The sequence below is a fragment of the Poecilia mexicana genome, unplaced genomic scaffold, assembly GCF_051168715.1.
Source record: "Poecilia mexicana isolate PSO_F unplaced genomic scaffold, ASM5116871v1 scaffold_13, whole genome shotgun sequence".
NCBI lineage: Eukaryota > Metazoa > Chordata > Actinopteri > Cyprinodontiformes > Poeciliidae > Poecilia > Poecilia mexicana.
This window is the reverse complement of record NW_028263382.1, coordinates 5,638,606-5,653,994: the sequence shown is the minus strand read 5'-3', so window position 1 is coordinate 5,653,994 and position 15,389 is coordinate 5,638,606. Positions and strand designations below refer to the sequence as shown.

General features: G+C 45.7%; 1 protein-coding gene across 1 annotated transcript in view; it reads right to left on the bottom strand.

Moving 5' to 3' along the window:
* Window positions 1-3,036: 3,036 nt before the first annotated feature.
* col4a3 (collagen, type IV, alpha 3) overlaps window positions 3,037-15,389 on the bottom strand; it is a 41,630-nt gene continuing 29,277 nt past the window's right edge. The window contains exons 35-52 of the mRNA XM_088011533.1: window positions 14,697-14,795; window positions 14,507-14,596; window positions 14,264-14,400; window positions 13,474-13,600; window positions 13,321-13,401; window positions 12,425-12,526; window positions 12,304-12,351; window positions 12,042-12,230; window positions 11,836-11,966; window positions 11,680-11,752; window positions 10,973-11,044; window positions 10,310-10,435; window positions 10,138-10,236; window positions 9,778-9,996; window positions 9,038-9,209; window positions 8,779-8,893; window positions 8,485-8,660; window positions 3,037-7,624 (exon numbers count right to left, since the gene is read on the bottom strand). Coding sequence (XP_087867659.1) covers window positions 7,540-7,624; window positions 8,485-8,660; window positions 8,779-8,893; window positions 9,038-9,209; window positions 9,778-9,996; window positions 10,138-10,236; window positions 10,310-10,435; window positions 10,973-11,044; window positions 11,680-11,752; window positions 11,836-11,966; window positions 12,042-12,230; window positions 12,304-12,351; window positions 12,425-12,526; window positions 13,321-13,401; window positions 13,474-13,600; window positions 14,264-14,400; window positions 14,507-14,596; window positions 14,697-14,795 — 2,141 coding nt within the window. The 3' untranslated portion in view covers window positions 3,037-7,539. The remainder of the gene's footprint in view (window positions 7,625-8,484; window positions 8,661-8,778; window positions 8,894-9,037; window positions 9,210-9,777; window positions 9,997-10,137; window positions 10,237-10,309; window positions 10,436-10,972; window positions 11,045-11,679; window positions 11,753-11,835; window positions 11,967-12,041; window positions 12,231-12,303; window positions 12,352-12,424; window positions 12,527-13,320; window positions 13,402-13,473; window positions 13,601-14,263; window positions 14,401-14,506; window positions 14,597-14,696; window positions 14,796-15,389) is intronic.

Here is a 15,389-nt window from a genome sequence, read left to right as displayed (position 1 = left end):
CTGATGTTATCAGATTTTCTCCATCCAGTCTGAGGTTGAGCTGTTTTACAAAGTTTGGAGATGTTATACAAACTTGCAGCGTTCCAACTCAGACAGGCTTCCTGCCGATGCATGCCACACTTTTCAGATTTTTCTTGTGAAAACATTGTGAGCAGTTACCAGCTCTTCATAGATCACATCATGTGGTATAAAGTACGGCCAGTCAGATAATTTCTGTCTGGATGACGAACACTTTACCTTGGTTAAAGTCTAAACGGTTCATGTCCAGCATATGCGTGGTCTGCAACTGGACTATTTTTGTTGATTCTGCAACAATTCAGAAAATGAACTCAGTTCAACTGCATCTATTCCAAATGAAAATGAGTTTTAGATTCATTACGGCTGATAACGCTAAGCTAAACTTTTCTGTAGGTTTCATATAAAACGGATCTGTGATCTAAAACTTCTCCTTACCGAGTCTGATTTAAAAAAACAAACAGTTTTTGTTTGAAAACGGATTTTATTGTTTATTGATCGATGACTGAACAGATTCCTGCCAGAGATCGTAAAGTCGTCAAACATTTCTATCTCCAGTGTCTTCATCATCTCTGCTAATAAACAGCACATTAACAGCAGGTGGTTGCCGTGGCGACACATTAGCAGCGAGCTGCCGTCACTAGGGACCCGCTGGCATCAACACACACACACATGCACACACACATATACACACAGACTCACACACACACACACACACACACTCACACACACATTCACACACGCACACACACCCAAACACACACACACACACACACATGCACACACGCACACACACTCACACACACATAAACACACACACACACACACACACACACATGCACACACACACACACACTCACACACATATTCACACACGCACACACACACACACACACACACACACACACACATATACACACGCACACACACCCAAACACACACACACATGCACACACACATGTACACACAGACTCACACACACACACACACACATGCACACACACTCACACACATAAACACACACACACATGCACACACACATATTCACACACTCACACACATATACACACACGCACACACACACAGAGACATGGAAGCTTGATGGGAGAGCGATGACATCACCGCTCCTCGCTGTGATGCGTACAGATGTTTCAGACTCTGAGTCACTCCAACATGCAGATTATTAAAATAATAAAATGTGAAGTTTAATTTGCTGTAAAGAGAAGCAGAAGGAAACTCTGACATTCAGACGAAACCAGAAAGTTTCAGATTCTCCTCGATGAGGCAGAAGCTCCACCAGGTTTTCCGTTTTCTCATCTTGTCACCACAAGAAGGTTAAACAATCAGAAACATCCCGTTTGAAAACCGGCCGGGATTTATTCCTTCAGGGTTGAAACGTTCAGCTGATCCAAAACGCAGCAGAAGCTTTTAATGAGACGAGCAGGCAGCGATGATCAGCCTGTTCATTCATTGGTGAATTATTGATTAATTATTGGTTTGTAATAAACTGTTTTAATTTGTTTTCTTTTTTGTAATGTAAATTTACTAAAGTAAAGCTACTCTAATCTGAAAAGTGTAAAAAAGTTTATTTTTCATTCCCATGTTGGCGTGGTGAGACGTTCAGGTGGATTTGGTTTGTGGCGGCGTCAACAGGGCGATACCCAGAGGAGGGGTGTCCAAGAGTCAAACCAGTTTCATCTTCATGTGACGGTGTTGCTGTTTACGACTCCATGTCCGACACCTGGTGAGGCAGAAAACCGGCTCAGAATGACCAGAAATGGCTCCGCCTTCGGCTAGCATTGGGCTACGTCAACACAGGCGATCTGCACCGACTTTCCCCTGTAGTCACAGCAATCCGATTCCAATGTTTCCACCCCAAAAACATCTGGTCAGTTCCACTTCCAGATGTGGAACCAAGTCCGATCCGGTAGTTTTCAAATTGCAGTCTGAACGGCCATGTTGCATTTTATACGGCTTCAGTTTCTTTTTGTCTGTTTTCTCAAACCATTCATCCATTCATTCATTCATCCATTCATACTTCATCGCTTCCGGTAAAAGTGAAGGCTGCCGTTCATTTTTTAAGGTCTTTTAGTCATTTTGTACTTTACTTTTTACCATGTATTTCAATTTTGTGTTGTTTTTTTTTTATGTTAAATTATGTAAGGTAGCCTGGAGTGTCAAGAAAGGCGCCTACAAATAAAAGGTGTTATTATTATTAAACCTCCAAATGGCTGTTCACCCTGGTTCTGGTTCTGCTGCAGGTTTCTTCCTTTTAACAGGGAGTTTTTCCTCCCCACTGTCGCCCCCTGCTGGTCAGAAGGACTGAATGTTGCAAGCCAAAAGCTGCTCTGCTGGGTTTTTTAGAAAGAAACTTCTTACACTGTACATCCATTTCCTCCAGCCCTGTTTACTCTCTTTACATGAACTCCAGTCTGTTTGCCCATAAAGTCCAGTCCAGTTGGTGAGGTGTGAATGCTAATCAACCTCTGACCTCTGGTCCTCCAAAGCTCAGGCTGGTTTTGGTTGAAGTGAACTCTGTTCCCATTTGATATGTGAACGCCAAGCGGACCGGAGGCCGCTCCAAAAGCAGGAAGTGGACTACAGCGCAGGGCATTCTGGGTAAATACAACCAAAGCTAACGTGCTAGCCTAGCACTAGCAGCACAAATGGCTCCTGGTCTTTAGCCTAAAGAGAAATCCTCCAACACTAAAATCTGACGCCTCCATCTTGTTTCCATCTGGTGAAGAAGGAAGTTGCTCTCAGTGTCTTCAGAGGTTTTGTATCGTTTCCTTCAGTGGTTCTTGGTGCAGCGCCCCCACAGGCCTGGAGGGGAACAGGTTGGTTTGACTCAGAGCCACAGCAGCTGGAGGTGGAGCAGATGATGGAGTTCTGGTTCCAGTAGAACCGGGTCGACCGGACCATCAGCAGGGAAAATAAAACTAATTTACATAACAATCTGAATTTTATGTATGGATATAATTTCTCAGGTGGAAGAAAGTAGACCAGGTGAATATCATAGAAGACGATTGATGGAGCAGTTTTAATAAAACAAAGAGAAATAAGATCAAACACATTTACATGAGGATGAACTGAACCAACAGACAGAAGCCTGAAGCACGGAAACTAAACGTAGAAAACTCTGAAAGTCCAGCAGATCCATCAGATAATTTTACTGCCGTAAGTCAAGAACATTTTTTCAGTTTGCAAGCAGAAAACCTGATCTTTGCTCTGAAAACTTCTGCTCTCTTTCAGATATTTTCTGTCAGAACTTTTGAAGTAGCAATGGTTGCCATAACGACTGGCAGCGTTACTCAGCTTTACATTATGTGGTTTATTTGCAATGTGGTCACAAAGTGAAATGAGTCTGCTCTGCTCTGACTGTTGGTGAAGGTTTGGTGTTGAATGTTTGCCTCAGACTGGCTGCAGTGCTGAGGAAACAGCAGAAGCTGATAGCTGCTATTAGCCGCTTTAGCTGCTCAGGACAGACGGGCTGCAGAGCGCTGTCGCCATAAAAGTCTACAGCAACACAGAATAAGACTTGCTAAATTTATTATTAGCGAAAAATTGATAAACATGGTGGTGATCCCACCCCCACTTCCCTCTGCTCATCCCCTCACTTGGCAGAGTCTCTGTGGGGGGCGGTTTAGCTTTCACTCTTTAAAAAGTCGCAGCATTCTTTCAGAAGAATGGCTGCTGAATTTGATCAGTTTGATGGCTTTTCTAGTAACATCTACCTAGATGGATTGTTCCCTATCTGTAGATGGAGCACAACCACTAGAAGAAAACAAACGCACCCCGAAGCGGCTCCCACCGCCCAGTATAACCATTTCGTTCTATTGGCTGAGACGTTGCTAGGCAACAGTACTTCTTTGCTTTGAGAGAGCAGAAAATAATTGACAAGAGAGCAGCGAGGTTTACAAGTGGAGAGTTAATCCGTGTCCAGAGAAGTTTTGAGCCTGAGGAGAAAATCTGAGTGTGAGCACAAAGATTTGAGAGAGCACAGAGAATATTTGAAAGAGAAGTTTTGAGCGCAAGCATGACAAGTTTTGAGAACAAAGATAAAATCCTGCTTTCAGACTGAAAATGTGTGCTCTCAACTTATGGCAGTGAAATTCCTCCATAGATAATCAGACTAATGAACCATTCTGGACTGAATGAGAGCGTCACGCTGAGGTCAGCCATCTTTAAAGATGATACTTAACATTTCTGTTGGATTTAAAACCTCAGAAACAGCTAATTAGTTTTACAAAAAGGTCACTGTCTACTGGAGAAAACAGAGCTCCATGTTTTCTGCGTGTTCATGTTGAGTCCATAAATGTTTTCTATGCTTTGGGTCCATTTCTGCTTAGATGATAAAACAACAACAAAACATTTAAACATAACATGTTCTGATTCAAATACATTTATGGATTTATCTACAGTTGTAACAGCCACTGTGAGTGAATATATGACAGTGGCAATAATAATAACAATAAAAATGTAATGAATCCCACAGCACATTTCATATCGTCCAACTGCAGACCTGTTTCCAGACTTCCTGTCCTCTCAGCCAATCAGATGTGAGCATGATGTCAGCCACAGACAGTTTGTTGTTGAAAATGTTTGGTTACTTCAGGGAAACAGCACTGAACTGTTTAATGCAACATGTCACCATTTTAAAGTCTGAACCTGAACAGAACCTCAATGACAACATGAAGTAGGCAGAAAACCCTAACAAGGCACCGCATTCATTAAAGTTACGTTCATTAAAGTTACGTTCATTAAAGTTACGTTCATTAAAGCTGCGTTCATTAAAGTTACGTTCATTAAAGCTGTGTTCATTAAAGTTACGTTCATTAAAGCTGCGTTCATTAAAGTTACGTTCATTAAAGCTGTGTTCATTAAAGTTACGTTCATTAAAGCTGCGTTCATTAAAGTTACGTTCATTAAAGCTGTGTTCATTAAAGTTACGTTCATTAAAGTTACGTTCATTAAAGCTGCGTTCATTAAAGCTGCGTTCATTAAAGTTGCGTTCATTAAAGCTGCGTTCATTAAAGTTACGTTCATTAAAGCTGCGTTCATTAAAGTTACGTTCATTAAAGCTGTGTTCATTAAAGTTACGTTCATTAAAGTTACGTTCATTAAAGCTGTGTTCATTAAAGTTACGTTCATTAAAGCTGCGTTCATTAAAGCTGCGTTCATTAAAGTTGCGTTCATTAAAGCTGCGTTCATTAAAGTTACGTTCATTAAAGCTGTGTTCATTAAAGTTACGTTCATTAAAGCTGTGTTCATTAAAGTTACGTTCATTAAAGCTGTGTTCATTAAAGTTACGTTCATTAAAGTTACGTTCATTAAAGTTACGTTCATTAAAGCTGCGTTCATTAAAGCTGCGTTCATTAAAGTTGCGTTCATTAAAGCTGCGTTCATTAAAGTTACGTTCATTAAAGCTGCGTTCATTAAAGCTGCGTTCATTAAAGTTACGTTCATTAAAGTTACGTTCATTAAAGCTGCGTTCATTAAAGCTGCGTTCACACAGCAGGTGACTGCAGTCATATCAGACTTTCCGTCTTTTCACCCCCAATAAAATCCGATCTGTTCCTCTTCTACATGTGGAATTCAATCGTCTCTGATAGTTTTCAAAAGTCGTGTCACATTTTATCCGACTTTTCCATCGTTACCACGTCATAATTCAGCAGCAGAAGAAGCCAGATGGTAAATCTGGACATAAACAATGCCTGAAAATGAAAGCATTGTGAATCAGTGAACTCACTGCTTCATATAACAACTGGTTTCCTACAGAAATTTTCTATAGATCAAATATGACTGAAAATAAATTTTATGTCCGGACTTTGAAATTGGGTCTCTGTCTCTTAAAAAAACTCCTGTTCTGTCTAAAGCTCCGCCACCAGGAAGTCATCCCAACATGGTTCCTCTATTAACCCTTTAACGTTTTTACCAGCGTTGCTCTGAGCAGCAGCTCTGCAGGTCCACCAGCTGTTTGCTAATTGCTGCTGGCTAGTCTGAAGGAGCTGAGTGGGGGAGGAGCTGTGTCTTGAGGCGGGGCTAGGTCCGTCCAGGGGTTCTGCAGTTGAATGGTTGCCATGGAGATTAAAGGATTTCTCAAACATTAAAGAATCAAAGCAACACTCCAGGTTTGTTTTTCATGAGGGAATAAAATTATGACATGACAGAAAGATTTAAAAAAATTAGATTTTATATGATATTGCCTCTTTAAGAACCATCCATGCATGGTGGCGGCCATCTTTAGTGCCAAACACAGAACGCTACTGGGTAGCGGCTACGTTGTTCTTTGGGGTCGGAGAACATTCAACCAGAAATCTGATCACATTTAATTAGTAAAATGAACGACAACAGAAAAAAAAAAATCAGATTTCAGCTAAAAAAATCTAAACCTGATGTGTGAATGTAGCTTTAGTCTGGAAAAAGTTCCATTAAAACCCCAAAACAGCAGCAAATCTCACAGAAAACAGCCAGACATGGTGGTGGCAGTATGATGCTCTGGGCCTGGACCTGGACTTTCTATCAACCAAGAGGTCCCAAAATGTTCAACCAGTTTGTGACTTTAGGCTAGCTTGGTGCTGCAGCAGAGACCAGCCGGCCTCTGATTGGCCAATGTGGTTAGCTCCAGGCTGGTCTGATTGGCTGATGTGGTTAGCTCCAGGCTGGTCTCTGATTGGCTGATGTGGTTAGCTCCAGGCTGGTCTCTGATTGGCTGATGTGGTTAGCTCCAGGCTGGTCTCTGATTGGCTGATGTGGTTAGCTCCAGGCTGGTCTCTGATTGGCTGATGTGGTTAGCTCCAGGCTGGTCTCTGATTGGCTGATGTGGTTAGCTCCAGGCTGGTCTCTGATTGGCTGATGTGGTTAGCTCCAGGCTGGTCTCTGATTGGCTGATGTGGTTAGCTCCAGGCTGGTCTCTGATTGGCTGATGTGGTTAGCTCCAGGCTGGTCTCTGATTGGCTGATGTGGTTAGCTCCAGGCTGGTCTCTGATTGGCTGATGTGGTTAGCTCCAGGCTGGTCTCTGATTGGCTGATGTGGTTAGCTCCAGGCTGGTCTCTGATTGGCTGATGTGGTTAGCTCCAGGCTGGTCTCTGATTGGCTGATGTGGTTAGCTCCAGGCTGGTCTCTGATTGGCTGATGTGGTTAGCTTCAGGCTGGTCTCTGATTGGCTGATGTGGTTAGCTTCAGGCTGGTCTCTGATTGGCTGATGTGGTTAGCTTCAGGCCGCTCTCTGCTGCCTCTCCATAAACTAAACTCTCATCCTGAAGTTTTCTCAGGTTAGGTCTCACATTAAAAGTTGCTGATAAGAAACATGACACAAACCCAACAGGAGGAGTTTGTGAACCGGCTGCAGCTCTTCACCAACCTGGCAACGCAACGTCTTCCTGCTCAGAACCAAACGTCACCGCAGCGGCGCCATAACCGGTTCTGGTTCTGCTCATGTCTGACTGCCTCAGAGGACAGGAGTACTGGGGGACAGATGTGCTGTTGGACCGACCTGTCCTCTGACCCTCAGAGGTCAAAGGTCACATCTGCATGGTCTTCATGCAGACTCTGCAGCGGCTGATGTTGTCTGGGTTGTTCCCTGGAAGGATCCAGCTGCTGGGCCTCCTGCAGATCCAAACAGAATCAGACCTCAGGTGCTGGTTCCACAGAGAATGCTGCCACCTGCTGGCCTTCAGGGAAACTGCAGGCTGAAAGGTTTCAGTGCGGCTGACGGTGTATCTGAATGTTTATTCATTTAAACTCGGCTCAGTTCTGGAGCTTCTGAGTCTCTCCTGGTCGTTTGGGTCCGACTGAAGCAGCTGACCTGTTTTTATGGATTATTAATATTATTTATTCCTAATTTTACCTCAGGTTATTTATTTCAGTAATATAGCTGCACATACAGTTTGGTTTTAATTTGATTTGAAAGTATTTTATTAATTGTTTTTCAGTTAGTGGAGAAGAATGTCTTTGTTCAAAATGCTGCTGCCAAGTTTTACACACGACTCCGACGATGCAGCTCACCGCCGGATTATTTTAGAGAGCAACTTAAGAATATTCTCTGAACACAGACGTCCTGGTAGGTCATGAAATCTGATTTTTATTAACTTATCTTGGGTTTTATACACTGTTGACTCTTTTGAAATGTTTTGTGATTTTAAACTTTAAAAATAAAGTTTGACTAACTTACTTATGAAATGTCAGGGTTAGAGATGAATGACTTTGTACTTCATCCTTATGTCACAGTAAACCCAGGTATGTGGCTTTACACCTCGATTCATTAACAGCTGAAGCATTTGCTTTGATCTTCTGAACATAAACGGTTCGTTTGATGGGAGAAGAAACCAACACCTGTCAGATTATTAGCAGTGATTTATGCATCATTACGCGCCACTCTGATGATGTCGTGTTAAACCTGCGAGTCTGAGGACAACAGCGAGTCGTGTAGCGGTTAGCATGTTGTCAGCAGGTGAATGGAGGTTTACCTGAACATGTTGTCAGGGTCCAGAGCAGCCAGCCAGTAGCTGTACAGGCTGTTGTCGTACTTGCAGGTTCCTGAGCTGCCACTGCACTCCATGAACGGCATTCCTTGGAAGTTTTCCAGGCAGGATCCGGGAGAAACCAGAGGCTGCCCCGAGCCCTCGGCGCCTACACCCGTCTCCTGAACACAGAAGACGTGAACGCAGCGCGCTTTAACAGGGGAACTCAGATTCAGGTGATCTGAGGTCTAAACGTTGCAGTTCTGGACTCAGCAGCTCTAAGGGAAACGTCCCACTGACCATCACAAAGGAGAATCCGGTCCAGAGCGACTGCCAGTCCGCAGGGCAGGGCGGGACGGCGCTGGTCTGGCTGTGGATGGCGATCACGTTGGCTTCAGACTCACACACCGAACACCTGAAACCCAGAAACACACCTGAACCAGGTGGAACACCTCACCTTCATCCTCAGTCTGCTGGTTTCTTCTTCATGAAGCTAAAAATATTGTTTTCTGGTGTTCAGATGTGAATCAGGAGGTTTTCCTCTCAGTGCTGACGCTACTTGCTGATCTTGGACTCCAGCGCCGCCTCTGGGCTGGTCTGGTTTGGCGGGCTCCTGATGTTGGACAGCCAGTAGGAATAGTCGTTCCTCTCAGCGTATCGACATTCCTCTCCAACCTCACAGATCAGGAAGGGAGCGGTGCTGAAACGCTGCAGGCAGCTGCCGACCGTTCCTGCAGGGAGACCGTCGCCGCGGCGATACGGCCAGAAACAAATCATCAGGATAAAACTATTAACAGCATAAAGATGGACGAGAATTAAATGATATTACAGCAAAGAGTAGTAAAATTATGAGAATTAAGACATAATATAGGGAAACTAAAGTCAAAATATTATGAGAGTAATATTTTAACTCTCATATTTACTTTTTCCCTGTAAAAAAAGTGTAATTTTACCACTGTAGTAAAATTACAAGAATGAAGCTGTAAGAGAAAAAAACCAACTGAGAAAAAACATCAGAACCTAAAAATTATTTAGAGAACAGCCATAATATTACAGAAAAAAGTCGTGAGAAAAAAGTAGTAAAATGACCAGAACAGTCATGAAACTATAATAAAGTCATAATAATAAAAGAATAAAGCCGAACTGATAGTTTATCCTGAAGTTTGTATTTGAGTTTTTCCTAGTGTGGCTCTACAGCGTCGTAGAACGCTGCGTCTGCTTGGTTGGACATGGAGGCTGTGATCTGTATGTCTGAGGTAGGCTGTGACCTCTGTGACCTCTGTGACCTCTGTGACCTACCCAGGTCCTGTCCGTGAGCGCGGCTGTAGCCGTTGATGAAGAGCAGTGAGTATCCTCTGAATATGAGCGTGGACTGGGCCGGGCAGGCCGGGGCGGCGCTGTCCTGGCTGTGTCTGCTGAACAGGAAGCCGTTCCTCCGGGGCGGCGAGCCGCTGCCTGGCTCACCTGGCTCACCTGGAGGACCCTTGGCTCCCGCTCTGCCACGCTCTCCGTTCGCACCTGGAACCAAGCAGATGGTTGGACTTCATCTGAACTCAACACGCAGAAACTCTGAGCCTCCAGACGGACCAGACAGATCGACTCTGTTGACGTTTAACTTGTTGCCATGGTGATTTTAGGACGAGTCAGATGTTTTCATACCTTTCCGACCGATTCGTCCTCTCTCTCCATCCTCTCCTCTCAGTCCATCACGCCCAGGTATTCCCGTCCAACCCGGTGCTCCAAGTGAGCCTTTTGAACCTGGAACCAGGAAAACGTCACGTCAGGTAAGAGGTTCAGGTGTTTCAGCAGTAACCATGGCAACATGACTGACCATCAGCTCCCCTCAATCCAGGGAAACCCGGGGATCCGATTCCTCCCACTTGGCTTAGAGCTCCTTCTTCACCTGGGTCTCCTGGTTCCGACCACACAGAAAAATAGGAGTCCTTCCCATTTGGTCCTGCAGGGGGCAGCAGGAAGGCAACGTTAGGGCAGGATTAGGGTAGGATTAGGACAGGATTAGGCAGGATTAGGGCAGTACTGGGGCAGGATTAGGGCAATACTGGGGCAGGATTAGGGCAGTACTGGGGCAGGATTAGGGCAGTACTGGGGCAGGATTAGGGCAGTACTGGGGCAGGATTAGGGCAATACTGGGGCAGGATTAGGGCAAAACTGGGGCATGATTAGGGCAGTACTGGGGCATGATTAGGGCAGTACTGGGGCAGGATTAGGGCAGTACTGGGGCAGGATTAGGGCAGTACTGGGGCAGGATTAGGGCAATACTGGGGCAGGATTAGGGCAGTACTGGGGCATGATTAGGGCAGTACTGGGGCAGGATTAGGGCAGTACTGGGGCAGGATTAGGGCAGTACTGGGGCAGGATTAGGGCAATACTGGGGCAGGATTAGGGCAATACTGGGGCAGGATTAGGGCAGGATTGGGTTAATCAGAGCTGATCCAACAGCTGGCCTGTCTCAGGTCTGCCTGCTTCCTCTCACCTGGGTTCCCGGTTCGTCCTGGTGGTCCACCTGGGCCGGGGCTACCTGGCGGTCCTTTCTCCCCTTCCATACCTGAAACACACACAAGGGGGCGCTCTGAGGTCAGTAAGATCGTATTTAACTTTGACCAAACATCAATGAGTTATGGCTCACAGATCAGATCATGAAATTAGTTTGACCCAATTTAGTTCTGAAGCCACATTTCTCCCAAATACTCTTGACCCAGAATGCATTGCTGTCGGTCTACAGTCCTGTCTGTTTCCTGACCAAGTTAGGCCAGAATCAGCAACAGAGTTGGCAAAACGTAACAACTATGAACTGAAACCACAAATGAAAAGTCGGTTCTTAAGAGTCTCTTCCTGAAGCTCAAATAAAACGTTTCTGTAACGAACCTGAGAGCGAGATGCTAAGATGTAGCATCATGCTGGCTGTCAACCTGATTCAGTTTAGTGATTTATGTTAGCTTCTGCTAAATACAATGATAGTTTAGCATCACTGTGGAGACTAAGCTCTTCTGCTTTTTATCATAACTGGTCAAACTTCATGGGAATCTTATTTGTGTTGATCTGACATATTTATGGAATCAGATCTTTCTGTTCTGTAAAGTGGCTTCAGATGAGATCAGCTGTGAATTTGTAGAATCATAAACAAACAGGAAGACAAACTGAAAACGATCAGGCTGCTCCCCGTCGGTCCGCGGTTCTTACCGATTTGACCTTTTGGTCCAATCGGTCCTCTGCAGCCTTTCTCTCCAGGATATCCAGGCGGCCCGCAAGGACCCTGAAGGCAAAACAAGTAACTATGACACTTCATTCAAGTTTCAGTTTGTTTTTCTCTTAACTTCCCCTCTAGGCGGGACTCACAGGAGGTCCACAAGGACCGGGGTCACCGGTTGGTCCCGGAGGTCCTGGGGGACCCAGTTCTCCTTTAACGCCTTTATGGCCTTTGTAACCAGGGCCTGGCAGACCAGGCGGACCGGGCGGACCCTTAGGGCCTGCACAGTGACAGATTCTATCGTTTTATTTAATTCAGAGATGAATCCAGCTGTCAAACAGACTAAGCTCTCCACCTTTCGGTCCTTTAGGTCCAGGAAATCCTTTATATCCCTTCGTCCCATCGATGCACTCTCCCCCTTTCTTCCCAGCACTACCAGGAGGCCCTGGGGGGCCCACAGCGCCTTTGTAACCCGGGTCTCCTTCAGGCCCAGGGGGTCCAGGAGGCCCACAGCATCCCGGCGGGCCCCTGTCCCCCACGCATCCTGGAAGAGGAGGGTGGCAGAGTTACTGCGTCCTTCTGAACCCACCCCAACCAGAATTAAACCAAAGCCTTACCAGGGGGACCTCTTTCTCCTGCCGGCCCCTTAGGTCCAGGTAGGCATGCTGGAGATGAAGAAGTAGATCAGTGAAGGTTCACGGGCAACGTTTTGGTTCGTACGTCTTTATTGACTCTTACAGCCCATATCTCCTTTCTCTCCATCAGGCCCGGGGATCCCGTCCCGGCCCTGGTTTCCTTTGGGTCCTGGTGGACCAGGTGCTCCAGGAGACCCCTGGCATCCTGGAGACGAAGGTCGGACAGAGGCTTAAAGCTGGACTTCATTCACCACGGAAACGTGCAAAATGGAATTAAATCTGGTTAAAGCTTCAGAATGTAACTGATGAAAAATGTCTCCATGTTGTTACAGTTTGTTGGACTGCACCAAAAACAACCAATCAGAACCAGGAGGCGGGGCTTAGCACTAACAATCATCCTGATGTACGCGCTGCTAAATGTGCTAATGGTGGAGAAACAACTCACTGTTACAGGCCTGAGCGTTCACAACAGGCTATGCTAGCTGCAGCTTAGCAGACAGCAAGGAGGGATGAGCAGCACCACACAGAGGATGACTGACAGCACTAATACCTGCCTCCTTGTACTGATTGGTTGTTTTCTAATTAGCACTTGGAGAATGCAGAGGATTTTTTTCCAGATTATCTGCTTACAGCTTCAATAAATATGTAAAAATATATATTTTTAAAAAGTTACAACCTGCAGCTTCAATGGATTTTCATAAAGTTGTTTTTCAGTAAAACGTTTTGCTGCTGGGATGAAGTGGTTTTTCAGCCGTATTGACATTAATATTTCATAAAACTGCAATAGAAACATTTGTTTTTATCTCAGAAGTCACATGACCGACAGCCGGATGTTGCTACTGCTGGAAATGACGAAGAAGACAACAGGAAGTGGTCTGATGGCGGCGTTTTAATGATTTATCACATGAACAAACATTCATGTGAGATTTTAATCTTTACTTATTTAATGGAAACGCAGCCAGTGAGTTTAAAGCTGCTGGTAAAGCGGCTCTGGTGTACCTGGACTTCCAGGAGGCCCTGGAGGGCCACAGTTCCCAGGAGGGCCGTCCAAACCTTTCTCCCCGGCTCTACCAGGAGAACCTGCAGACAAAAGAAACTTTTTCATTCCAGATTTCAAACTGAGAGGAGAAACGATGATGCGACGAGCCAGACCTTTGGATCCAGGCGGCCCTTTGGGTCCCACAGGTCCACAAGGACCGCAGGGCCCCGGAGGGCCAGGGACTCCAGCTGGTCCTCCTGCTCCTTTTGGACCTGGAGGTCCTGGAGGTCCAGGAATCCCCTGTGGGAAAAATAAGAACAGGAATGAATGAATGAATGAATGAATGAATGAATGAATGAATGAATGAATGAATATACTTTATTAAGCATTAAACTGAAGCCCTTCACAGAACCTGGACTTTGGTTCTAGAACTGGAAATCATCCAGCAGCATCAACACAGGAGAACGTTACTTTGACTGTTCCCTCTCTGTCCATGCAGGAACCAAAAGGCTTTGTTCTGTAATCGGATCCGACTGCAGAGACCCGGTCAGACCTTTCCTTCTCTTTTGTGGATCACTTTGGCCCCAACATTGTCGTTTTGACTTTTCACCGGATAATTTATTTTATTATTGAGGGAAACGGTTTATTTCAGAATCTGTTTCTACGTAGAATAAATCCAATGAGACGTTCGGTTTTCGTTTGGTCAGAGTGGCGGATCAGTCTGACATTTTTGTGGAACACCTGATTTTTGTTTATTAAATATAGTTTGGATGGATCGACGTTCGCAGTCAGCGTATGCTTGGTTGTTTGCTGTAAACCGTTGAAGGTACCAGGCGACAGACAGAACAGAACTAAGCGCTGATCTTGCAGCCGGGTCCGGGTTGGCTTTGTGTTTGGACCAATCCACCAGAACCGGATCAAATGTCATGTACGGGACACAGTGGGTGTTTTTCTGTGCTGTACCTTCATTCCTTTACAGCCTTTACCTCCCCGTCCAAAACCGGCTTCTCCTTTAAGTCCCTTATCTCCGGGGTTCCCTGGCCCTCCATCTGAACCAGGGACCCCATTGGTTCCCTTTGCACCTTTTTCACCTGGATCACCTGAAGAAAACATCGGAGGAGCTGAAACTGACGCAGTTATCCTGGAGTTCGTTGTCATTTCTGACTTATTTCCTGCCGTCGGATCTTTGGTGGCGTAAACGTTTACCTGGTCTGCCAGTGCGTCCCTTGTCCCCGGGGGGTCCAGTGTAACCACAAGGACCTCTCTCTCCATCTCTACCTGGATCTCCAGGACGTCCTGACACCCAGAGACATGAAACATTTCATTACCTTCAATAAAACCAGGGAAACGACCTCCACTGCTTCGCTCAGACCGCACAGCGCAGCCACATGTTTACCTGGCGGCCCCGGCCCTCCACGTTTTCCATCCATGCCCCTTGGCCCTCGGTTCCCTGGGGGGCCTCCTTCTCCTTTTTCCCCAGTGAGACCTCTGGGTCCTGAACAAGAATCAGGAAGTAAACAGAGAATTAATACTCCAGAAACAGATCTCAGGGATCTTTCTGAGCTGCTAACGTATTTCTTCTAATCAGTCAGTGGAGATTCGTGACCAAACTCATCCTGAGTCCTTTAGTTTAACCCAAGTTATTATCTCTGAACCCAAAGAGGAACCATCTAGAGTTATAAATCTAGAGTCAGAACAGCTTCAGTTACTCCAGGTAGAAACCAGAGATCAGGCTGACCTCTGACCTGAACCTTCAGAGCCACATGAAGCCGGTTCCTCAGTGGTTCTTCTATCAGCTGCAGGACATTTAAGGACCAGAGACTAAAGTCTCCGACCAGAGAAGCTCATCCAGGATTTAGTGGCTTTGATTCCTGCAGCAGGTCAGACTGACAGACCAACGACCCAGAACCCTGCTGGTCCAGAACCCTGCTGGTCCAGAACCCTGCTGGTCCAGAACCCTGCTGGTCCAGAACCCTGCAGCTGGTCCAGAACCCTGCTGCTCCAGAACCCTGCTGCTGCTCCAGAACCCTGCTGGTCCAGAACCCTGCATCTGGTCCAGAACCCTGCATCTGGTCCAGAACCCTGCATC